This window comes from Trichomonas vaginalis, chromosome V (genome assembly GCF_026262505.1).
Source record: "Trichomonas vaginalis G3 chromosome V, whole genome shotgun sequence".
Classification (NCBI taxonomy): Eukaryota; Parabasalia; order Trichomonadida; family Trichomonadidae; genus Trichomonas; species Trichomonas vaginalis.
The window spans coordinates 31,089,653-31,113,801 of NC_067207.1; the positions used below are offsets into that span (position 1 = coordinate 31,089,653).

General features: G+C 34.7%; 17 protein-coding genes and 2 pseudogenes across 19 annotated transcripts, besides 1 other annotated feature; 7 read left to right on the top strand and 12 right to left on the bottom strand.

Annotated features, from left to right (window-relative positions):
* Positions 1–1,382: 1,382 nt before the first annotated feature.
* TVAGG3_0435000 (uncharacterized protein) lies at positions 1,383–2,169 on the bottom strand (the record flags this gene model as incomplete). Its single annotated transcript, XM_051233950.1, has 1 exon — positions 1,383–2,169. A coding segment is annotated over one exon (787 nt), but the record flags the coding sequence as incomplete, so codon positions are not given.
* A 1,845-nt stretch (positions 2,170–4,014) lies between these two features.
* Positions 4,015–24,149: part of a mobile genetic element that runs on past the window's edge.
* Positions 4,122–4,694, bottom strand: TVAGG3_0435020 (uncharacterized protein; the record flags this gene model as incomplete). Its single annotated transcript, XM_001294856.2, has 1 exon — positions 4,122–4,694. One exon carries the CDS (start codon positions 4,692–4,694, stop codon positions 4,122–4,124), a length of 573 nt encoding a protein of 190 aa, XP_001294857.2.
* On the top strand, positions 6,059–7,619 carry TVAGG3_0435030 (annotated as a pseudogene). The gene has a single exon. A coding segment is annotated over exon 1 (1,561 nt).
* Positions 8,806–9,343, top strand: TVAGG3_0435040 (uncharacterized protein; the record flags this gene model as incomplete). Its single annotated transcript, XM_051233951.1, has 1 exon — positions 8,806–9,343. A coding segment is annotated over one exon (538 nt), but the record flags the coding sequence as incomplete, so codon positions are not given.
* Positions 10,783–11,319, top strand: TVAGG3_0435050 (protein of unknown function, DUF4106 family; the record flags this gene model as incomplete). Its single annotated transcript, XM_051233952.1, has 1 exon — positions 10,783–11,319. One exon carries the CDS (start codon positions 10,783–10,785, stop codon positions 11,317–11,319), a length of 537 nt encoding a protein of 178 aa, XP_051103682.1.
* On the top strand, positions 11,324–12,130 carry TVAGG3_0435060 (uncharacterized protein; the record flags this gene model as incomplete). The annotated part of the gene is made up of 1 exon (XM_051233953.1): positions 11,324–12,130. One exon carries the CDS (start codon positions 11,324–11,326, stop codon positions 12,128–12,130), a length of 807 nt encoding a protein of 268 aa, XP_051103683.1.
* On the top strand, positions 12,760–13,395 carry TVAGG3_0435070 (uncharacterized protein; the record flags this gene model as incomplete). The annotated part of the gene is made up of 1 exon (XM_051233954.1): positions 12,760–13,395. The coding sequence occupies one exon, from the start codon at positions 12,760–12,762 to the stop codon at positions 13,393–13,395; it is 636 nt and encodes a 211-aa protein (XP_051103684.1).
* On the top strand, positions 13,431–13,850 carry TVAGG3_0435080 (protein of unknown function, DUF4108 family; the record flags this gene model as incomplete). Its single annotated transcript, XM_051233955.1, has 1 exon — positions 13,431–13,850. The coding sequence occupies one exon, from the start codon at positions 13,431–13,433 to the stop codon at positions 13,848–13,850; it is 420 nt and encodes a 139-aa protein (XP_051103685.1).
* Positions 13,867–14,211, bottom strand: TVAGG3_0435090 (annotated as a pseudogene). Its single transcript has one exon. A coding segment is annotated over exon 1 (345 nt).
* Positions 14,593–15,261, top strand: TVAGG3_0435100 (protein of unknown function, DUF4106 family; the record flags this gene model as incomplete). Its single annotated transcript, XM_001292288.2, has 1 exon — positions 14,593–15,261. A coding segment is annotated over one exon (669 nt), but the record flags the coding sequence as incomplete, so codon positions are not given.
* Positions 15,733–16,293, bottom strand: TVAGG3_0435110 (KilA, N-terminal/APSES-type HTH, DNA-binding family; the record flags this gene model as incomplete). Its single annotated transcript, XM_001292287.1, has 1 exon — positions 15,733–16,293. A coding segment is annotated over one exon (561 nt), but the record flags the coding sequence as incomplete, so codon positions are not given.
* Positions 17,741–18,332, bottom strand: TVAGG3_0435120 (organellar and viral DNA polymerase type B; the record flags this gene model as incomplete). Its single annotated transcript, XM_051233956.1, has 1 exon — positions 17,741–18,332. A coding segment is annotated over one exon (592 nt), but the record flags the coding sequence as incomplete, so codon positions are not given.
* TVAGG3_0435130 (uncharacterized protein) lies at positions 18,808–19,182 on the bottom strand (the record flags this gene model as incomplete). The annotated part of the gene is made up of 1 exon (XM_051233957.1): positions 18,808–19,182. One exon carries the CDS (start codon positions 19,180–19,182, stop codon positions 18,808–18,810), a length of 375 nt encoding a protein of 124 aa, XP_051103687.1.
* TVAGG3_0435140 (His-Me finger endonucleases family) lies at positions 19,622–20,206 on the bottom strand (the record flags this gene model as incomplete). Its single annotated transcript, XM_051233958.1, has 1 exon — positions 19,622–20,206. The coding sequence occupies one exon, from the start codon at positions 20,204–20,206 to the stop codon at positions 19,622–19,624; it is 585 nt and encodes a 194-aa protein (XP_051103688.1).
* Positions 20,267–21,118, bottom strand: TVAGG3_0435150 (DNA/RNA polymerases family; the record flags this gene model as incomplete). The annotated part of the gene is made up of 1 exon (XM_051233959.1): positions 20,267–21,118. The coding sequence occupies one exon, from the start codon at positions 21,116–21,118 to the stop codon at positions 20,267–20,269; it is 852 nt and encodes a 283-aa protein (XP_051103689.1).
* On the bottom strand, positions 21,342–22,405 carry TVAGG3_0435160 (uncharacterized protein; the record flags this gene model as incomplete). Its single annotated transcript, XM_051233960.1, has 1 exon — positions 21,342–22,405. A coding segment is annotated over one exon (1,064 nt), but the record flags the coding sequence as incomplete, so codon positions are not given.
* TVAGG3_0435170 (phage tail repeat-like family) lies at positions 22,452–23,018 on the bottom strand (the record flags this gene model as incomplete). Its single annotated transcript, XM_051233961.1, has 1 exon — positions 22,452–23,018. One exon carries the CDS (start codon positions 23,016–23,018, stop codon positions 22,452–22,454), a length of 567 nt encoding a protein of 188 aa, XP_051103691.1.
* On the bottom strand, positions 23,038–23,193 carry TVAGG3_0435180 (uncharacterized protein; the record flags this gene model as incomplete). The annotated part of the gene is made up of 1 exon (XM_051233962.1): positions 23,038–23,193. One exon carries the CDS (start codon positions 23,191–23,193, stop codon positions 23,038–23,040), a length of 156 nt encoding a protein of 51 aa, XP_051103692.1.
* TVAGG3_0435190 (uncharacterized protein) lies at positions 23,213–23,614 on the bottom strand (the record flags this gene model as incomplete). Its single annotated transcript, XM_051233963.1, has 1 exon — positions 23,213–23,614. One exon carries the CDS (start codon positions 23,612–23,614, stop codon positions 23,213–23,215), a length of 402 nt encoding a protein of 133 aa, XP_051103693.1.

The window sequence follows — 24,149 nt, forward strand, 5'->3', positions numbered from 1 at the left end:
AAATTAGTGAATGCAAAAATTCTTTATCAAAATTTGAAATAGAAAGTGTTTCAAATAATTCATCCCGTTGTTTATCAATAATTTTATCCTCTAATCCTTGCTTCTTGATTGTATTATATAATTCTTTATACATTAAAAGTTTTTTAAATAATCTTCTGCTTCTTCTTGTGATAAATAAATAATTGGAATTTTGATTAAATGCTTTAAAGATTCAAATGTATCATCTGAAAGGTGAACCTGAATGGTTAATATAAATTAACACATGTGAATAGGGGAAGTGTTAGCATAATGATAATTTGTTTTAATATCGTTAATGTTTTACCTTTATTTTGTTTACCAATTGCTGCAGTGATTGAATTTAAGTAACATTCAGAATATGGAATTTTCATTAATTTTTCCTTAGATAGAGCATTTCTATTATCACTCAATGCTTCATTATTATCATCTACGTATGTATTATATACTCCTGCTAATTCTTCATAAGGGGTGGATGAATTTAAATCCAATTTAATCAAAAATAAATTTATAATTTTAAACATTTCTATTCATCAATATTTTCATCATATGAACTTCTATACTGCGGTGGTGTACCTGTTGGATGATATTTCAAACCTTCATCCGGTGTCCATGTCCAATATGTAGTCCTAGTAAACAAACCTGGAGGATTTGTCACCTTTGAACAGTAAGTTCATTTACACCCTGAATGATTGGATAAGCTTTCACTTGTACTGTAACTTGTGAGTTGAAAGTTTCTAATCCATCAAAGAATATACCCGCTCCATCACGTTGAACTGGAATAGTGCATAAGAATGAAGTTTGGTCTTTCCATGTTCTAGCTAATGGTGTGCCATCATCTGCATTCAGTGGTCTAGTTAATGAGTCCTCGTATTCTTCCGTGCATTCATTCACTCCATCTAAATCAGAAGCTTGAAGCATACGTGTAAAGAATATGTCACCCACTGTGGTCATCGCTTGATCGGGGAAGTTTCTGGAATCTATAGTGACCTGAAGACCTCGAAGCATTGGATTTTCTAAAACTGTTCTTTGCATTGCATTCTTCGGAAATGTTAACACAACATCTGTAACATTATGAAGAGCGTATGAGAAATCTGAGCTAATACCTTCAGGAGTGATGCAACCTCCATTTAGTGAACGAACGTCAATATGTTGAGCTGGAATCATGAATGGATCTTCCTTACTAAATAAACGTGGTATTGCTTTAACTGATTCTTCAATTAAACCGTATCCTGGTGTAATACATTTATCCTCTAAAACTTCCATCTTTGTGCATGAAATAATAACATCCTCAACTGTTGCGTCAGCAGATGTAGCGGCTAAGCTTGTAATTAATTTGGCAGGAAGTCCGATTTGTTGGAATTTACGATCATATTTATAAACATGATTCATAATCTTTTCATAATTTTCATCAGTTATCTTTTCATAAACGTAATTTTGTAAATCAGCAACTCTGAACGGGTCAACCTGACAAAATACTAAAGTATCCCTGAAAACATAATATTTAAGAATGATTTCACCAAATGATTTAGGATAATCATCGAACGCCTGAAATGCTAACAAATCATTTACCGGAATAATCATATCAAAAGTGATATCAACTTCTTCATTTGCTTTCTTGAAAACTTCTGAAGGGTCAATATATTTACCACATACTGAGTTATCATATTTTTGAACATTATTATATAACGAATGAACAAACTTTTTAACTTTCCTTTCTGATTTCGGTTTATATGTTGCAAATGCGAAAGATTCACGGGCGCAATCCATCTGAAGATAACCAGCATCACCTCTTTCGGTTTCTACTTCTAATTGTTTAAAGCTTTGATTTGATGATTTGTAACCAACGAATAAACGCATGCATTTAAAAGCGGCATCACATGTGAAAGCTTTATTTGAAACTAGAGTTGCTTTAACTTTACGTTTAATATATGTGTCACCTAATTGGTTCACATCATGAGCTGGATTTGTAATTCTTAAATGAGTTTGTTTATCATCAAAATATGGAGTATCAGAGTCATAGCATGAACTTTCAAGTTCTCTATAATATCTTCTACCGTCATTCTTTGCAAATATTTCATTTATCTTTTCAAATGAATGAAACACATTTCCATTAATCGGTTTGGTGTTTGGCACTAAATAGTTAGTCGTCATTTATTAATAAATAAAAAATCAAAATTAAAAGATGAAAATGAATTTTTAATTTTAATGAAATAATCAACTATGGCTGCAGGATTCTTTAAAAAATTATGGGATAAAGTAAAAAGAGGAGCGCATAAAGTTTGGGAAACAATGAAGAAAGGAGCAAATTGGATATTTAAGAATAAAGAAGCAATTAGTGACGTTGCTGAATCAATAACACCAAAAGCTGCCCCAATAAGAGAAATTTTAAATAAAGGAGAAAAAGTTTATCAAAGACTACAACCGATACTAAGATAAAAATAATATTTATTTTTCCACTATCTACCTCCTATTTTATTAAGTATTCCTTCAGCTATTCCACCAACTGCGTTACCTGCTTGTGCTCCCATCGCCGGATTACCTGCTTTAGCACCTAATACTCCACCTATGATAGTTCCTGCCGTTTTCGCTACTGGTGCCAAAAAGTTTGCAATGGGTTTAATAATCTTTTGATGAACCCAACCCGCAGCTTTCTTAATTCCATCCCATAATTTTTTAAAGAATCCTGCCGCCATTTCTGATTTAATATTAATTAAAAAATATATTTCATCACTTATATTCTAATTTTTATTTAATGATAAATGAAACCGATTTTAAAAATAAATGAAACAGAGGAGGAAGAAATAAATGAAAGTGGAAATGTTCAACAAAAAATAAACGTTGTTAAACCAATTACTGAAATAAAAATTTTTTCATCTGTTGAAGAATTTAATGACTATTATGCTAATAATAAAAAATTATTTGAAGAATTGACAACATGTAAATTGAATAAAATGTTTAAAGTTGAGGACAGAGTCCAAGACCCGGAGGGTCATGGATTCAAAATTTCAAAAATAAAAGGGGTGGTTAGTTTGAAATCTATTCCTCAATCAAGAATTACCTCATTAATGAAAATAGATGATTTAACAAAAAGAATAGAAATTATTGAAGAGCGAATGAATCAAATAATTGATTTCATAAATTCAAATAATCATTAGTTTCTTAAAGTTCTATGTTGAACTCATCAAATTCTTCTTCATCATTACCATTACCATTACCATTAGCGAGTTTATTTACTCTTTCAACTTTATCTTTTGATAGTCTTTCGTTTAATTTTTTCTGTAGTTTTTCGTTACCAAGTTCTAAAATTTTACACGGATGATATTTAAACCCGTTAAATTCTTTTTCCTCAGTTTTAATCATTAATCTACAAAGAACTTTAGTGAGGTGGTTTTGTTGTTTAAACCATTTATCCTTAATATTTGTTATAAATTCAATATCCGGAATTAATTCCCAAATTTTTGAATTTTCGATTAATTCACCATCAAATGCAAAAGCAATAGGTTTAATATTAAACTTACCTTTATAAAATAAACTTTGTACGTAATCATCAAAATAAACGTCTACTTGTTTAACCTGGGTGAGAATTGGTGAAAGTTTATTCATTAATTGATTCACAGTCACGAATTTTGATTCACTCATTTCTTACGAATTAAAAAAATAAATTATTCAAAAATGTAAGACATGAATTTTTAAAGTTTGTTTTTTAAATTTTTTTATTTTTTTTATTTCATTATGTATGGGTTGAGTGTAAATGTCTTACGTTTTTGAAAATTTTTTAAATCTTGATTTATTCAAAAACGTAAGAATAAAAACCGTAAGAATCATACATTTTTTACTTCGTATGTAAAAAAAAATAATACAAAATTGCTCGATATTGTATGAATTCTTACGTTTACAAAAAAAGTCACAAAACCCATCATATTATACTACTATAAAATTAGATTATTTTACAAGTAGCTAAAAGAATAAAACTATAATATAAAATAAATGAAGTTTAAAAAAAAAAAAAAAAAAAAAAAAAAGGTAGTGGGGCTTCCAGGGGCTGCGCCCCTTCTAGCCCCGAAGATGTTTAGTAAAAAATGAGGTTTTTATTCGGAAAATTGTTAGTCTTCTGGTGTGAATTCGGAGGACTCTTCTTGGATTGAGTCTTGTGGTTCATCTTCTTGAGTAGAGTCTTCTTCTTCAACATCAAAGTCATCTGGTGTATCGAACTGAATGTATGAAAGCCAAATGTTGTATGTGTTTTCCAATTGGCTTTCAAACTTGAGATACATTCCATGCATGAGTGTTATTTCAGTTTCAACGTAGAGTTGCTGACGTGGCTTGAAGACATGCATGAGAATTGGTCCTCCAAATTCGTCCTTGAAAAACTTGCAGTAGCAAACATAAACTGAGATAGAGTCTCCTTCTTCAATGTCTTCTGCTTGGTTAACGAAATGAATAGCAATTTTGCGTACTTGAATTGTGTTGTTGTCTGAGTAAAATAATGGTTTGAACTTGGGGTTGAGTGAGCTAAGACATTGCCATTTTGCTGTTTCTTGTCCGTACTCACGTTCTTCTTCGTCATCCTGATATCCGTAACTCTTTAATTTGAATTCGACCCAAAACTGTTCGACTTGTTTTGCAGCTTTGGGTGGAAGACTTTCAATAAGCTGACATATAGTTCTGTCAACCATTATCTTTGTTATTGTTGGAAAATAGTTGACAATTGTGTCACCTAATTCGAATGGGTCAGGTGTTTCTTTTTGTAGTTTGGTAAAGTCTGCAAGAACTTTGTTGAGTTGTTCACAATATTCTTTGTTAAAAGTTGCAGGAACTCTTTCTTCTGGCTTTGAATTGAAGTATTCTTCAGACAATCTGAGTAGTATTTTGCGTAGTTCAGCGTTGCTGTGGTTCTTTGTAATACGGAGCTCGTTTGGTATTGTTTTTGGTAGTGAAAGTGGCTTTGGATTGAGCGAATTGTCTGTTCTGCTTGGAGAATGTGTAGATGCTGCAGTTTGATGTTGAGGCTCTAAACCTGTGGGTGCTGAAAGTTTGCAAGCAATTTCTTCAGGTGAATTTGGAGCGAACACGCTAGCGAATGCCATTAGACAAAAAATAAACTGTTTTTTTTCGGACTACTCATAGAAAAGTTTAAAATAAACCGTTTTCGTCAACGGTAACCCCCTCTATTTTTTTATTTTATTTAATAGTTACCGTTGGCAAACCGTTCCATCTCAAATATTGAATGAACTATAAACGTTTTTTGTTTTCTATACATACTTTTTTGTCCAACGGTAAAACTTTTTACACAACGGTTTTTGAGAGTCGTAGTCGTTGACTTTTTTGTAGAGCACTCAAAATAGTACAGCTTTGTCCGGACAAGTAAGGGTCTATCGTCGCTACAGGAAAAGTTACGGGCGTTCCAAGGAAGTATACTTTGAGAAGACTTTCCCCCTTATAGAATGAGATAGGACGGTTATTTTACAAAACTGACAACACTTTGACCGAGTAGTTTTTTGTGCTGAACAAAAAGTGTCATATAAACATCTGTCGAAAACCGCTTTTTAACTTCACTTAAAATGCCACGTAAGCTACGTAAGAATATACGTAAGAGGAAGAGAGCATTGAAACATCCAATAGTAAAACTGACACCACAACAACAGTTGCAACAACATGCTGAATGCCCACTTATGTTGCAACAAATGTCAAGCAATCCTATGCTTTTAAACCGAGTCATTGGTGCACAGAGTGGAGGTTTAAGAGCGGCACTTTTAGCGAAAATGGCAGGCTATGGTGGAGCTGCAGACGGAACAGCCTATAACCCTCAAAGTCAAATGAATTTGAGTTCACTCAAAAATCAAATAGCAGATGTCAAAAAGTCAAACATAGACATACAGAAGCAAATAGGTGAAACGAAAAGAAACTAGAATATGACAGACACACAAAGAAACTCAATGAGTTAAACGTAGAGAAAAAGAAGAAAGAAGAACAACTGAAAGAACTAAGTACAGAGGAATATGCGAAAAAAGTGTCAGAAAAAGCAGCAGAAGTAGCAAAAATGGAACAAGATGTCATAAATTTGAAAAACCATACTACTCATATAAAGTACTGAAAGATGAAGAGATAAAACAAAAAGCCCTGAAGACATATATGGATAGCGATGAGTATAAAAAAGAAGTTGAAGCAAATGTAAAGGCAGAAAAACTTTTACAGTTGCAAAACCAAACCGTACAGTATGAAAACTTAGCACAAGAAAGTAAAAATAACGACGCAGCCATGCAAAAGGCAATGAAAAGCGCAGAATATATAAAAGCTAACAATGACTGGTTAGATGCCCAAGCCAACGCTAAAGCAGCCCAGCTTATAGGGTCAATAAGGACAAAAATACAAGCGGATGAAGATAGTTCAAATGAAGCTTTAACAAATGCTGACTTTAAGAACGCTTTCGAAGCTCTTCATAGTAAGGTGAAACAAGTGAACGACTTCTCATCTGGAAAGAAACTGAAGTCTGAAGGTTTCGACAAAGAGTTAAGAGAAGTAGCACAAAATATGACGAAAATAACAGATGCAGCAACGAGACAGGCAGTTCAAAGTGCCTATGACGCCGTTAGAGCAACTGTTGTGGAAAGTCAAGAAAAAGAGTTACAACAGACCAAAACAGACCTAGTAAATGCTTTCTTAAGAACGAAAAGTCAGGTAGGACATTACGCTGCAGATGGAACATATGTGCCAGCTGGTGGAACTTATATACCACCAAACCCTCCAAGAGAAGCACCTGCACCAGGACTACCTAGAACATTTACATCGTCACATGGACACAGACACAGGCATGCACAACAACCAACACAACAACCAACAGTTCAAAACCCTGCACAACAACCACCTCCACAACCAGCACAACAACCACCTCCACAACCAGCACAACAACAACCACAAACAGAGCAAGGACATAAAAGAAGTAGAGAACAAGGAAACCAAGAATTCTTAAAAATGCTTAAAGAAGAGTGTGGTTTCCCAGATACTGTTGACTTTAGTGACAGATATAAAGAAGCTATTGGAAAGTTCAAGGATGGAAATACTGACCCGAACCTATTTAGCTTTATGGCTCAGCACCAAAACGGATATAATCTCAAACCTGGAAAATACAAGCTCGCTAAGGGATATGATTTAATAGCATATCATCCAAATGACATGGATGAATTTACTCCGAGATATTTGATGTCAGAGCTAAATGACAATTCAACTTTCGTCATGAAACGCGTAAAAAATAGAGACGGAACGAAAGAACAAAAGCTTATGAATGCGGATGACGTAGATAGGGAAATTGTTAAAAACGGTCTCGGAATATATGAAATGCCAGCAGATGAGGTACAAGAAACTCCACAGGAAGAAATAGTTCAGATACAACCAGACATGGAAGAAATAGTTCAGCAACAACAGCTAGAAGAGCCTGAAGGAAACGAACAAGTCACTCCTTTGGAAACTAACTTCACAGAACTAGATGAAGATTTGGAACAGCCGAAAAATCTTGACCCTCAACAAGAGTATGCGGAGAATATGGAATCTTTCCAAGAGTCTAAAAAAAATTCGGCTGACATAGTAGAAGAATATCGAAAAATGTTCGCCGACATACAAAAGACTCCAGCACCAGATGAAAATATTCAGCATAGAATGGAAGACTGAAAGAAAATGTACACAAATACAACAACCCTTTTTACTTACGAGCATTTAACGTTCAATCTTCGGATGAACTCGGTGAAAATAAAAGGTTAAATTTCAAGAAAACATATAGAAATGAAACATTGTTTAAAGTTCATTCAGAACCTAACCAAGATGGAAACAAACCTACTTTTGTTTCTGCAGACGATGGAACTACAATGAGATGGGGTCATAAAGCTAACCGGATAGGTGGTTCATAAACTTACAACCTCAATTCCAAGAAGTTGTAGACGCAATGGAAGTGAATGGTGAACCAGATATAGCTGGTATTTTCAGCGCGGCTTTAATGCCATTGAAAGATATGAAACATGCAGATATTTTGGACCAGTATGAAATGAACATGGCTGATGGAAATATAACACCTGACGTTCTAGAACATTTATCTCAAAGAACTACACAGAACCATAGAGATGGTATATTTGGTGAAGAGTTTAGAAAGAAAGTTAGGGAGAGCGAAGGAAGAGAACCTATTGTACATGACCTTGCAAACGAAAGTTTACAAAATGTCATAAAAACTTACTTTGCAGACAATGAACCGAGAAGGGATGAATATTTAAGAAAACTCAAATGGACAGTACCAAATGAAATGTTAGTATTGAAAAACATGTTCCTTGACAAAATAAAACCAACTACAGAAATAAACGACGCAAGACTGAAAGATTGGGTAAAGCTTTCCCATTCACAAAAGATATAGTTGGTAACATGGAAAGAAAACCAGAATGGCTACAAAAACATATATTTGGAAACGAGCATATTCCATATGGACAGGCACTGTTTGAAGAGCTTGAACCGGAAACTCAGGAAAGAGTCATGCAAACAATACGCGAAGACTCAAATACAACTATGACAAACTCTTTCTAGGATATAGGTTACCTGAGATGGGCGACCAGAGCCAAAAGGCAAAAAGGACATGGGAAATTTGCAACATACTAGATGAACAAATGCAAAGATGCAACAACTTCAAGCAGAGGGCAATGAAGGAAAAAGAAGAGTTAAAAACTCAGTCAGGAAGAAAGTAAAGCTTGGTCCACGTGGGTTCTATTATGACATATAAATCCAACTATTCTATATTTTTACTCATATGAAATGTACGCCGCTCAGAATATAACGCCAACAGTTTTGGATGCTATGAATGGAAATGTTTCCGAATGGTATAACGAATGCGACAATGCCATTAGAAGGTCAGAAATAGTTCCTGGAACTTACGAATATACAACTGCTGTTTCTTATGGAAACGTAGGTGAGTTTGGAGAAGGTTCTTCAACAACAGTAGATATTGCTTGCGACAGGTTTCATATTATTTCTATTGACAACTCATTCTTATACGTGGAACAAGACATTGAAATAAAACCTTCTGCCAAGTTGTCTGACAAGAAAGGTTGCAATGGAATTTTCTATGTCGGATACCAATATGCTCCAGAAGTTTTCATGGGATATAAGATATATTCTAACTCTGACTTAGTTCAAACAGTAACATGGGCAAACTATGAATGGTTCGCTTTGAGAAACTCAGTACAACCACAAGCTAGAGAACAAACAGACCAGTATGCAACTATTGAGAAAATAAGAAGACTTGACCCTAACGTTCCAGGAGTTTATGTTAACCTTTCTGGACAAACTGCAGCAGCAGTAACCAAAGTAAAATGAAACTTAGAGTTCCTTTGTCATCTTTCCTCATCTTCAGGTTTTTAAGATACTTGCCAAACTGGGCAGGAAAAATTTCTATCGAACTTACTCCAAGCAAAAATAACTTAGTCATTGCACCAACACAAGACCCATTCACTCTTACAGACGTAAAGGGAGCAAATCAAACGTCATTCGCCGACTTTTGCAAAGACAAAGTTGACTTAGACTTTGGTTTCTCAAACCTCAACACTGAAGTAAACTACTATTTCAATGCTGCTGGAACTGCTTGGGACCCAGTTAAGTTCACATGCGAAAAATTTGAATGCAAGAGAATAGAAAGCAGACTTGCAGTCTATATGTTGGACCCAGATATTTCAAATGCTTTAGCTGCCAAATATATTGCAGTTCCACTTATGTTCCCTATACACCAAATATCTGTCAAAGACTTTGCAGGTGAAGTTGGAAACCAAAGTGCTGACCCAGGTGCAAGAACAGATATTGCTTAACAACTGCAATGAAACATGCAGATACTATGTTTGTACTGTTCAGACGAACTATAAATGACTATTCTTGTTTACAACCCTGGTATTAAATATATAAACATAGATGGCAAATATTATCCAAGAGAAGAATATTCTACAGTTGAGGATATGAGGTCATACAACTTGACATTAGATGCTATGAACTTTAACAACAACTTCACAACAACCATTAACCCTGAAATGCAAAGTTCTATTATGCCATATGTGAAAGTATGGACTCATACAGGAGGTCAAAAAACTCAATATACAAATGGAGACCGTTCAAACTTTTGGCTTGGCATTCCATTTGCTGACTCAGAAGACTTTATGGGTGGTATTTCAACTGTTGGTACAGTTCAAATACAATATACTGGTGACAGAGACGGTCCAGATGAATTGAAAGCAAAGAAGTTTACAAAACCAATAGCACTTTTCACGGAAGATGCTCTTTTGAAGATTCGTTCGATGAAACCTGCTGGGGCTCCTCAGATTGGTATAACGACAGCTTCCATCGAGCAGATTTTGGCAGCAGGTCAGTAAGTTGTTCTTGAACTGACTTCTCTCCGTCAAATATTGACAGTACGCCAGTTTTGATATAATATTGTATTATAAACTTACCTTTAGAAATATCGGTCAGTTTTGTTGTTATATTTTTGTCTGCTTCAAGAACTTTCACCATTTCGGTTATACCAACTTTCTTTGCTTTATGAAAATATTTTGGTTCAGCAAAGACTGCTATTCTATAACATTTTCCATTGTTTGTGTAAAGAACTATTCTGTCAATGTATTTGTATTGTTTGTGTGTGTAAACTTTGTTCTGCTTCAATTCGAAGAGATACTCGAATACGTCCATCTTTTTATTCTAAGTAAAATGTCATTTCCGAAAAATAGAAGCGTAAGTGTTTCAAAAGGTTTAATGGCGGTGGCAGATGTGAAGTTAAATTCACCAACTCAAACAAACAGTCAAAGTGTTGTTGTCAATGTCAAAGAAAGAGATGTTGAAGTGGGGAAACCATACGAAGACGAAGATGGTATAACAATAGTTCCTGTAAAAGAACAACCAACATACCCTGAAGTTAGCAGAGACTTAAGTTCTGTTGCAGATATTCGAAACGACTACCAACAACTTAAAGACAAACTTAAAACTCAGGAGAAGATTTGTCAAGCTTTGGGTATAATGTTAAACTTGGTCGAACACAACCCTGTAAAAGTGAACTCATATGTCATTGCACCTCATGAAGTTTTGAAAGAACTATTGAAACTTTTGACAGAGGCAGACGATATAAACATCAAAGAAATAGAACCCGACATTGCTTGCTGTGGTGTTTCATATAATGTCATTGACAAGATATACGTTATGAAAGGAGGTGAAACGTTGAACTTAAAATATAGTTTCCCAGACGTCATAAAAATATTTGACGACCACAACATTTCATTAAAATTTATTTGCTAAGTAAATGGCAGAAGACATAGTGGTTTATACTATTACGACTAAAAACCCTGAGTCATATAATTCTATAACAACAAACTTACAAAGTCCTCAAGGACGATATTGTAAACTAACCTTAAACACAATGACGACTAAAGCCTGTTTTGCTCTTTTGACACCAGAAGACTTTGTTGTTGTGAATGGTAAAAAATACTCCTTTGAAGATACTTACTCAGATATACCACCAACAGGTTTTGTTGACTTATTTAATACTTTAAGGACGGATGTAACATGTGCTGCAACTAGAGCAGGTTTCATTATGTTTGGATGTCCGACTGAGTTTACTATAAACAATATGAGCTATAATACAAAACTTATATCTGGTTTTTACTACCAACAGTTTCCTATAACAGGAAAAGGTGTCATACAAGGAATGTCTATTCCATTGACTTTAAGTACACCTATTTTATATATTGTTTCAAACTTAGGTTCAAAGTGTTATTCGAATGTCGACAGAAACTACTATGACCAAAAGATACTTATGCGTATAAACAATACTTTCTCTGCTGGTTTGCCTATTGTTCATTCGAATGCAGAATTTTCAACCTTAGTGAACTCAAACACTTTGGCAAGTATAACGTTGACATTAGTTGACGCAAACTTTGTTCCTGTAAAACTTTTATGTCCTATGTATTTGTCAATGACGGCAGAAAGTTTCGAATTGGAAGATGCAACTGGTGAAAGTATTGTATTACAAGAACAACTTCAACAACAAATAGCTCAAGAACAACAAATGCAACAAATGGAACAAATGGAACAACAAAGTCAAGAATAAAAAAATAATATTTTTTTATTTTTATAAAAATGTACAGAATAGATGTTTCAGATTTTTATGACTTCCAAGCATTCAGAAATATGTGTCCATTTAGAGACTATAACAAAGCAGTCGAGAATTTGAAACGTTTAGTCATTTATGTTGACTCTGCCCCAGAATGTTATGTCATGAAAGAATGGGATGTTGTCTTTAACAAACCAAGAGCAACAATAGTGTCTGAACAAGAATGTAGACAGAAACTTAAGAAAATAAAAGTCGTACAAGTTGGCATGAAGATGTTAGATGCTTGGGATATCTTATTGTCAAAGTTAGAAGATTTTTCAGTTCGAGGTATAAAGTTCTATACACCTTCTCCAAACTTCTATTCTATCTTCACTGGATATAAATACGAACAAGTAGAATGGAAAGAAAATATTATAGAAGCTTGGTTAGACCATGTCAAAGAAATTATATGCAATGGAAACGAAAGAGTCTATGAGTATATCTTATGTTGGTTTGCAAACATCTTACAACATCCAAGTGCTAAAAATGAAACTGCTCTCATTATAATTGGAAAACAAGGAACTGGTAAGAACACTTTCTTTACAGATATTTTGTGCAAACTGTTAGAGGGCTATTCGAACCCTAATATGACAAACTTAGAAAACATCTGCGGTAAATTTAACTCTTCAATAGAGAATATGAAACTTATAGTATGTAACGAACTTCAAAGTATAGATACAACAAAAGTTTTGAACTCAGATGCTTTGAAGAGTCTTATAACAGACAAAGTTGGAGTTGTTGAAAGAAAGTATAAAGACCAAAGAGTTTGTGAAAATGTTGCAAACTTCATTATGGTTTCAAACAATGCTGTTCCGATGAAGTTAGAAAGTTCTGACAGAAGATATGTAGTTGTCAGAACGTCAGATTCTCATATGCAAGATACAGAATATTTTGACGACTTAGCAGAAACTTTGACATCTGACTTTTACAACCACTTGTTCTCATATTTTATGACATTAGATATTTCTAAGTTCAATCCAAGACAAATTCCACATACCGAAGAGAGACAAACATTGTTAGAAGCAAACAAGAGTGTATATGAACTGTTCATAGAAGAAAGCGACTTTGAGTGTTTAGATGAAAGGTCATTGTACGATGAATATAAACAATATTGTCAAGAATATGGTTATATGACAGCGTCTAAACGTACATTCTTGGCAAATGTCAAAAATCTTTTAGATGTTCAGAATGGCGTATATACAAAGAAAAATTTTTCTGAGTAAATTTTAAAAAAATATTTTTTTATCCGATAGAAAAGATGACGAAATTCATCTCAGTCAACAAGTACATGACAGAAGTCAAAGAAGAACTAGACCCATTCGCTTATTTGAATGTTTACTTCTACAATTTTGAAAAGTCTACATTCAGCAAAGTTTGGAACATCGAACCAGTTAAGTTTGCTATTGTGACTAAAAATGGTGCGAAATTTGAAGACTTAGACATAGAAGGTTTGTTAGCAGTCAAAGAAAATTTTGACAGAAGGTTCTCAAACCTTAAAGAAGGCAAAGCATACAAACTTGTTATACCTTATGAACCAAAGAAAGCAGACGACTATGAATATTATGAGTCTAAGATAGTTGAAGTTCAAGGTAAATTGGGTAAAAAGATTTTAGAGTCTAAGCCAGTGTTTGCTCCTAAAGAGGAAGAGAACATTGACATTGACCCAGAAATGTTCTAAAAATAAAATTTTATTTTTACATGTCAAATTTCTTTTTCTCTGGAACTGGCTCTGGTTCTTTCTTCTCTTCTTCTACTTTCTTTTCTTCTACTTTCTTTTCTTCTACTTTCTTTTCTTTCTTTTCTCTCTTCTTCTTCTTCTCTGGTGGAGTTATGTCAAATTTGGCGCAACCATATTTATGTAAAAGTTCTTTGTCCTTTAATAGCTCTTCTATTCTGTTTTCTATTTCATCTTCAAGAACAGCGCATGTGTCTTCTTTGCATTCTAAGAACTTTTGTTGGACTTCATCTTTCCAAGAGGCGTCATCTCTGTCAACAAGTCTGTCATTGACAAATTAAGACTTCTCTGCTAATGTTTTATGGTTCTTGTCATATTCCCAGAAACAGAACTTTAGAACAAATTCACCTTTCTTGTTTACACTATGTAAGATTTTATGGTCGACAGATGTTTTGCTGTCAAAAAGTTTGTCTCGAATATAGATAGCGAAATCGCTAGACATTTTCTAAAAGATAAAATTTTTAATTTTTCTAAAAATATGTTAGAAAAAAGTTTGCTGACATTGACAAGAAATTTGAGAATGTTTTAAACAAGAACAAGAGGAAGTTAGAAAATGCTCAGATAAAACCCATACATGACAAGTTCCTATTTGCTCAGAATGGTATAACAGGTCTAATCGCACCACCTGGGTCGGGTAAGACTTTCACTTATCTTAAAAATGGCTGCACAACAACAAGAACTAGATGAGAAGAACCCATTCTATGAGTTAGTAGTCATTTGTAGTACTTCTGGTCAATTTGACCAAACCGTCAATTCGTTCAAAGATATTATAAAGAAGTCTAAGTTAGTATGTATAAAAGACTCTGAGTTGTTAGATTGGATAAAGAAGTACCAAAGAAGAGTTTTGAAGTACAATGCTATAAATGAGTATGTCAATTCGAAGTTTAAAGACCCAAATGAGGAAATGCAGAGAATATTAGAGAAGAAACACTTCAGAAACAAACAGAAAGAGATAGAATACATTTCGAAGAAATTGCAATCTTACGATTGGAAGACTTACCCTCATAGATGTCTTCTTATCTTAGATGACTTTGCTTCTCATCCTTTGTTAAAGAACAGAGAACAAGATATGTGTCGAATTCTTAAGAAGCTCAGACACTTTAACATCTCAGTCGTAATATGTGTACAGACAGCAAAGAGTTTAAGTAAGGATGTTAAAAGAATACTTACTGATATCATACTTTTCCCTGGATTGTCCGAAGACGATTTCATGGAACTTATGAAAGAGTCCATGGCAGGTAAGTTTGACAGACATGAACTATGGGAGAAGTACAAAGTCATACAAGACCCTCATACTTCTTTCAGAATTCATATCTACGCAAACAAAGTTCAAATTGTAAAAAGTCAAGCTTGAAAAATGTAAGTGTTTGAGTCTTAGTCTGTTGTGGTGCTGGGGCTGTCGGTTCTTCTGGCTTTGGAAGACATTCAGGAAGAGGAACGTCGGACATTCGTTTGTGTCCTGTCGGAAGGAAGAACTTTTCCAGTTGTCGGGAAAAATTTTTCCTGTCGGATGGAAAATTTTTTCCTGTCGGATGGAAAATTTTTTTCTGAAGTTCGACCAAAAAGTTCTCAATTTTCGAAAATTTGAATGGTTTACGGACGGACAACTGGAAAATTTTTTCCTGTCTGATGGAAAAATTTTTCCTGTCGGATGGAAAATTTTTTCCAGTTGTCGGGAAAAATTTTTCCTGTTGGAAGGAAGAGTTCTTCCTGTTGTCGGGAAAATTTTTTCCTGTTGGAAGGAAATTTTTTTCCTGTTGGAAGGAAGGACTCGGAATGCCAGAAGGATTTGACGAGGCAATTGCTTGAAAAATAAATGGTTCATCTACTCTACTTGTTTGAAGTTGTCAAAATACTCTGTTATTTTTTCCTTCAGTAGCGGTAAATCTTCTTTGAATGTAAGTATTGTACAACCTTTCATATCATAGTGTGTTTGAGGTAACGTATCTTGAACTATTTGTTTCACATCTTCATTCGGTGTCATTGAAATCGGTAAGTTTTCGCGATAGAACCAATTTCTGTCAGATTTGTAAATCTTAGCAAGGTCGTAAAAGCTTTTGTTGTTTCTTCTGACTAAATGCAACATAACCATATCTCTGTCTTCTTCATTTTCCATCTCTTCAGTATAAATCATATACTTATAGTTCTTTTCCTTTCCTTTTGGTACCGAACGTGGTATTCTTTTCTGTATGTTTTTGTCTTTTGCTTCAAGCTTGTTCTCTAGCTCTTCACGTTCTTGTCTGTGAAGTTCGTCAAGAAGTTTACAAACATACCATGAATAGCGAGCTGAAGCCCATTGTGCCACATTATTTACGAGAAGTCTATGAACATAATATCCTCTCAAACCATTTGGCAATTTTTCACGATTTTCATAGAGTTTTGGCGACTGGGGTTTTTTCCCCACTCGCTGTTCTTCACGATTTTCAGAAAAAAGTATGTCTCGCTGTGCTTCGCTCAAAAGTTCTTGTGTGCTTTGGTTCCTAAACCAGTCTTTAGGAACCTTAGTATCTGGTGCAAAACAAGCCGTCAAAATACTTTGCATTTGGTACATATCGTCTTTGACCGAACGAATGAGACGGAGTTGTTTGTTAAACTGTATGTACTCATATTCTTCATTTATAGCTTCATGGACTATAACTGTTGTTGTGTTCTCTGTTGTTGACATATCTGTCTTTACATACAAAATAAAAAAATAAATAAAAATAAAACTAACTTTATTTTTTCTATCTTAAGGAAATTCATGATTTTCATGAGTTTTAGGCGACTGGGGAAAAAGTCTGTCTAGAGAAATTTCACTGTTTTCATGAGTTTTAGGCGACTGGGGAAAAAGTCTGTCTAGAGAAATTTCACTGTTTTCATAGAGTTTTTTGACGACTAAGGTTTCTTACCTACTCGCTGTTCTTCATGATTTTCATACGGAATCTCTATCCTCGGTTTTTCGAGGATAGCAATCTTATGCCATTTTACTCAGATTTTTGGTCATTTTTCAGCAAAAATATAATTTAGGGTAGAAGGTTAGATCTAACCTGTCTTCTACCCTCTTTTCTACCCCAGTTATTTTATAAGCGTTTTACATGGTAAACGTTATTTTTACATGTATTTTTCAGCAACTTCGTCAAATAATTTTATAGCTTTATCTATCTCATCTACTTCAAACGTTTCTTTACCTTTTATGGGAGCACCATACATTTTCTCAAACTTTTCAAGTAGTTCTGTTTCTGCAGCTCTCATATCATTAACTAACACAACCTTGACTATATTGACTGTACTGTCATATCTTAGAGTTATATTATATGTCCTTCCTATCTTATATCTCTTTGTATTGAAGTCCTTCGGTTTCTGAACGATGTAAAGTAAGCCTTCACTGCAACGTTCCGTATCGAATGAACCATATGTTATGAAGTTATATCCAACAACTGGGTCTAACCATAACAAAACTATTGGTATAAGACTTTTGTCGATGAGATATGCTGCAGTTCCATAGAATTTTACCGATATCATAAGCTCAGGATTTCTTGTCAAAATTTTCTGAGTAGAAGCAATTTTAACCCAGTGGTTTGTTTTTTTTCCAAATGGAGATAAAATGTCTGACAAAGAATATTTGTTGTATTTCTTTGAGTATCTTACGTTTAAATCACCTATTCTAACCACTTTGGTGTCATTGTCTATCTTTCCAACTGTTTCAAACTCATTGTTTGTCATTTCTTTCTTTAAGTCAGCATAGTCGTTTCGCATACGTTCTATCTCTTTGACGGAGTAGTTATATTTCCTCATTGCTGCTTTACATTTTGAACATTGTGGGTTCATTTTAGCATTGTACATTGAAATCTTACCTGCTAGTATGACTAAGGCGTCAATGGTTTTCTTTAACTCAAAAGTTGCGGGTTTTATCTGTTCATTCCATATCTTACCTCTTCTATCTTTATCTCTTATCTGCCATACACATTTTGCAACTAACGAAACAAAGTTGTCGTAGGTCTTAAATTCTTCAGATTTGTATATGTCAGAGATGTTCTTATATACCATATCGCAATCTTTGTCCATGACTTTGTGGTTGCAATGAAATCCAAGAAACTCATAGTTTACCTTTCGTATGAACTTCTTTATTTCTACTGAGTCAGTTGCTTTGACTTCTATTTCGTCGAATTCAGGAATAGTTAGTTTTTGTTGTTGGATTTCAGGCAATTTGGGTAAATGGTCAATAATATCCTGCATGTCATAAAGATACTGTTCATTTGTTTCATCTTTCGCACTACAGTCTAAACTACCTGTTAACAATTCCTGCTTTATCTTCTGGATTTCTGTTTCGAAAGTATATGAAGAAGGAATGAAGCTTTTCATCTCTACTAACATTGAAGTTGGGTTCATAACTAACGAGTTTGGTGCTGTTGTTGTTTGAATTGTTGTTGTGCCGATTGTTGACATTTTTATTTTTTTAAAAAAACCAACTTTATTTTTTATTTCGGGAAAATTCATGAAAATTCAAGAGGGTAGAAAAGAGGGTAGAAGACAGGTTAGATCTAACCTTCTACCCTAAATTATATTTTTGGGTCCTTTACACTCATTACGATGAAGAAGTCTTGACAAAACATTTACGAAGAAGTCTTGACAAAACATTTACGAAGAAGTCTTGACAAAACATTTACGAAGAAGTCTTGACAAAACATTTACGCTCATTACGAAGAAGTTTCGACAAAACATTTACGTTCATTACGAAGAAGTTTCGACAAAACATTTACGTTCATGTTTGACAAAACATTTACGATGAAGTTTCGACAAAACATTTACGATGAAATCATGAAAATTCAAGAGGTGAGAAAACGGGGTAGAAAACGGGGTAGATCTAACCTTCTACCCTAAAATATATTTTTGCCGAATTTAGCAAAAATAAATGGTTCATTTACTCACAATATTTTTGTACAAAACGACCCCAAACTTTTAACTTCTTTTCTGCAGCTTCTAATGCTATCTTGGCGAGTTCATATTCTCTAAATTCTCTCTTTAAATCTTCTTGTTCCCATTGGTCTAGTTCGTATGGCGAGTCTCTATAACCATAACATATCTCACGTTCATGTTCTATTTGTTTTTCGCACATTTTTCTAACTTCTTCTTCGAACAAAGGTTTAGCATTCTCTACTGTATCTTCAAGTTCTTCTTCATCTAATTTCTCATGAACTTTCTTGTCTATGGAGTCCATAATTTTTCCAACTGCTATGCAATATTTTGGAGAAGCCCACATTGTTATATAGTTTACGAGTCTTGGGTCTACATACATTCCTCTAACCTGTTTGATTTCATCAGGAATTCCTGCATGAATTTTGTATAAAAAGCAACCCGCTGTTTTCCGCGGGTTGGTATATTCTTCACAAAATGCTTGTTTTGAGGTCGAGCCACTTTTGGCTCCACCTCTTTTTCAACCAAAACTCATTTTTCAATACTTTTTCAGCACTTTTCCGTAGTTGTATATGAAAGACAATTCGAGATAAAAGTCATAGTACAATGGTATTATATGTTGCACACCGTTTGTTGTGAACCAAACTTGAAAGTCAGAGAAACTGTTACTAGGTGGTTCGGGATGAAATTTCTTCATCTGATATAGTCCTACCAGCATTTGTAAAGATATAGTCTAACGGTTTTGTATCTGCTACTTTTGTTCTTTGTTTTTCAACCTGAAGCATTTAATATATGTAAAAATATACTGTTTTAAAAATGTTTTAAAATGGTATGCCATATAGCTTCTTGAATTTGTTAAGAAGTATTCGAACGTATTTTCCATCTGTATCTCTAGCGTTTACATAAGCATAGCCATCCTTAGTAAAATATACTTGTAATTTTCTATAGTTTACGCCGGTATAAAAGTAGAAAGAGTCCTGTTCTTCGCTATAGTAGTAAAACTCAAACGTATGCTTACCATAGTCTGTAATTTCAATTGCTTCATCTTCTAGTTCGTCGACAAATTCGAATACTATATCTCCAAATTTGCCTCTGTTCTTATTGTTTTCAGAACAAGTGACCCAGCGTAAGTTTTCAAGTCTATTGTCGTTTCTTATATGGTTTATATGGTCTACAAAAGGTAAATTGTTAGGGTTCGGTATAAAATGAGTTGCAATGACAATATGTTTAAAATAGCATTTCCCACCAATCCTCATCCTAGCATATCCGTCATTTCGCTCACATTCGCTTAAAACTCTTTTTGTCTTTTTGTTTCTGACTTCAAATGACTCACAACAGTGAATTTCATATTTCTCATCTAACAAACAAGTTTCCCAATGGTCCTTTCCGACAGACTCAGCGTACATTTCAAATAAAATAAAAAAATATTTTTTTTGAAAAAATGTTTTACTATTTCATGCAACGTTTTACTTCATGCAATGTTTAACTATTTCACCATCTTCTTTAACACCCCAGTACTTACGTTTGGAGAGGACATGAACTTCGGTGAAAATTTTGTCCAATTTGAATTGACCCATCTTTTCACCGACTAAACCCATTTCAATGAGTTTGTTGTATCCTTCTTCGTTCGTCATGAGTGCGTCAATGTTCTCATAGTAAACCTTCACTTTGGATTTGACTTCGGAGAAGAATTTGTTGTAGTTGTCAAGGACTGCCTTTGCGAACTGAGGGTAAGACCAATGTTCGACAATAGGTTTTAATGTGGTTACTAAGCCACTTTGACCTTGAGTGAATTCGTACTTCAAAACAAAAGGGGAGAACCTTTCAACAAAGTTGTCGACCTTCTCATAATGTTTACTCTTCATCTCTTGAGGTTTCTTAATGGAATATCCCCATGTCGAATTCATAAGCAATTTGAGTGTCATTGCAAGTTTGGGGTTTGAAGCTTTCCTAATATCATAGAGTTGTTGTATGACTTTTCCAACTGTATAGTTCCTTCCTGGGAACTCACCGTCTTCGTTTGGAATTCCAGTCGGGATATATTGGACGAACCTCATGTATGCAGCGTTAAGGTCGACATAGTATATCTTTTCATCTGAGTCGAACTTGTCGCAACCAATTGGTCCAGTTTGTGGAAATTCAAGTGAGTCTCTTATCTTCTGAGAAACTTCTCCTGTTATCTCATAAACATCGTCGAAGCAACCTGTTTCATATAAAACCTTCTGACCTAACTCAGATGCTCTCCAATACAATTTGACGTCAATTGGATGTCTCAATGGAAGTTTGTTTATAGCATCTTGAAGTTCTTGCAACCTCATTGGAAGTTCTTCTGGTTCAGGTTGGTATCCGAACAATCCAACTCCTTGTGGAACAGTGTACTTCTTTTGTGCTATAACTTTGTCTGGAACAACTTTTGGTCTTGCTAACAATGAAAAGTTTGTTTCGTCTTTTGGTACAAAAGTTTCTGTCAGTTTGTCATCTGGAATTGGTTCCAACAAACCTTTCTCGAAAAGAATGTTTACAGCTCTGACAATGTTGCACTTACTTTTACCAAAGAATGGGTTTGTAAGACTTTCGTTCAACATGAAGTGGTTGTGGACAATTGCAATCTTCAACCATGGTAAGTCTTTGTCAACAACATAGTCGTCATGTGAAGAACCTTTAGCTGTAGGTATGTTGACTCGGATATTGACATTTGCCAACGGTGCAACTTTTGCCAATTGACCTCTGAGAATGTACCTTGTCTTCACACATGACTCAAGATACTTCATCTTCTCATCTGTAACAAGACCAGAGTTCCTGAGACATGTAAGAATACAAGGTTCGTTGACAATTGTTTCAATTGAATTGTAAATTCCATACCTTGTCAAGTCAATGTCAGACTTATTTATGAACGGAAAGTATCCAGCATGTTGTCTGACTGCTTGAGGGTTAGGTTGGTACCATTCGAACTTGACACTTACAATTCCTTCAATTGCATTCAAAATGTCTGAGTCGGAGTCAACCATTTGTTCTCTCTTTGTAGTCTTGAAAGCGTCAAGAAGTTTTGCAGCTGTTTGTTCATTGCCATTTGCATAGTAAATGTGACCATCCAAATCTGTTATGGTCAATCTGAGATTGTATCCTTTCTTATTTCCATCTTCTATGGCAGCAAGTACACCCATGAAGCCTTCTTTGTTCTTTCCTTCGTCAAAGTTTACTGTAAAGGTTCGACCAGATGTAATTTGACTTCTAACTTCACGATACTTCTCATATGCATATCTTGTTCTTTCCATGGGAGCATGACCATCCTCTGCACTACCTTTTTTCCTTCTCAAAGGATGCAATTGTTCGTCATGTTTCCAGTAGAATCTGGCAAAGCCGTCGTGTCCTTCAACTTGAGGTTCACTAACATCGAAAGGCATGTCCATAAGACGTTCTTCTTCTAACCTCTCTAGTCTGTTTGGATAATTTGCACGTGCTGTTTCCAAATCCATTTCGTAGGTCAGACCAGCCAGTTTGTCATAGACTTTTATGGGTCTTCCCTTCCTATATTTAAAATTCTTCGAAACTCTCCAACCATATCTTTGTAACTCTGCTTTTATTCTAGCAGACTTTCTATCCATTCTATATGGGGGCATTTTTATAAAAATAAAAAAATATATTTTTTCTTTACTTTACATAACCGCCTGCTGCCATAAGTCTTTGACGCCAACCCATACCAGCTAATGAAGGTTGACTAAACTTTGGTTTTGGTTTATCTTCAGTTTTTGGTTTTTCTTCTTCTATCGGTTTTTCGTCACTTTTCGGTTCCTCTGACTTTACCTCACTTGCAGGTATGGTTGTGTCGTTAACATCTTCATAAATATCATATGCCATTTGTTTTTGTTTTCCTTTCAACTTTTTGTGTTTGTTGTAAAGTTTAGAATATTTCGACTCTAAGTCAATGAGATGTTCTATAATGAACTGTTGGTCAGTGAAGTAAACTTTTCCATCTGTTGTCTCGAAAGCTCCTTCAGACTTCAATATTTTATTTGTGAGAGTCTGTTTCTTTTTTGAGATACTAGCCGTTCCATTTCTATGAAAAGTGACTTTATAGTTAGGGTTTGTATTTCCAGACCTGGCACTTTCTATTATTGAATTTTTCTCTTCATCTGTAAGTTCTTTGACAGGTTTTGACAATGGTTCTGAACTTTTTGTTTGTGGTGTCAAATCTACCGTTTCAACTTCTTCGGTCATTTCATCTCAGTAAAAAATTTTAGTTTGGTTTGTTTTCAACTGGTTGTTTAGGTTTTTTAAGTCGGTCTAAAACTTCCTGAGGTATAGGGAGGACTTGACAAACACGTGGTTGTGTAACTGCTGGAAGTCGACAAATCCATCTTGAACCCATTTGTCTCAATGCTGTATTGTTCATTTCATCTCAGTAAAAAACTTTACATTCCCCACGTTTGAGGCGGTTGAGGTTGGTTATTGTTTACCCATTGTTGTGCATGGTTATATCCTCTGTTAAAGAATCTTTCACCTTGGTCCATATAGTGTCCTGCTTGGTTATAGTAGTCATTTGCTTTGTTATAGTAGTTTCCTGCTTCTCTTCCTACATTGTCCATCCATCCTTGAACTTTTCCTCTTGTTTCAGGATTTGGAATAAGATTTGCTGCATCTCGTGCTACATCCCAACCTTTCTGTACAGTTTGTATAATAGGTTGTGCTTTCTCTTTCAGTATACCTAATGTACTCAAAATCTTCCTTCCAACCCCAAATACACCTCTGGCTATTGTTCCCACTGCGGGCAAAAATCTGGATGCAACTCCTGCTAATGCGCCAAATAAACCCATTTCTTATGGGTTAAAAAATGACGAATCCAAACAAGGACCCCTATGTTTCTAAAGCAACAAAGAAAGCACTCATGGTAAAAATCTTTAGTTCAACACCAAATGCTTGGTTTATGGATATCTTGGAAAACATTCCGAGAGTTAGAACAGATGGACCACCATACTGGCTAATATTTGTTGGTCAAAACACAAGATACTGTGAAGCCATACCATTGCAGTCCAAAAATATTTTAGATGTGAAAACTGCTTTGACAATATTCGTTGACAAATACCATCCAACAAAACTGACATCTGACTGTGAAAGTTCTTTCAAATCAGACGATATTAAAAACTATCTGCGTTCAAAAAATGTAAACCAATATTTCATTGTCGACCAAAACCATTCTGCTCTTGGTGTCATTGACAGTTGTATAAAAATGTTAAGAGACTTAAACCAACCACAAGGTGGTGAAGCAAATGAAATGTCATATGACGACAAGTATAGACACTTTTCCATGGCAAAGATGAGACAAGTTTTAAATATTTACAATAACCGTAA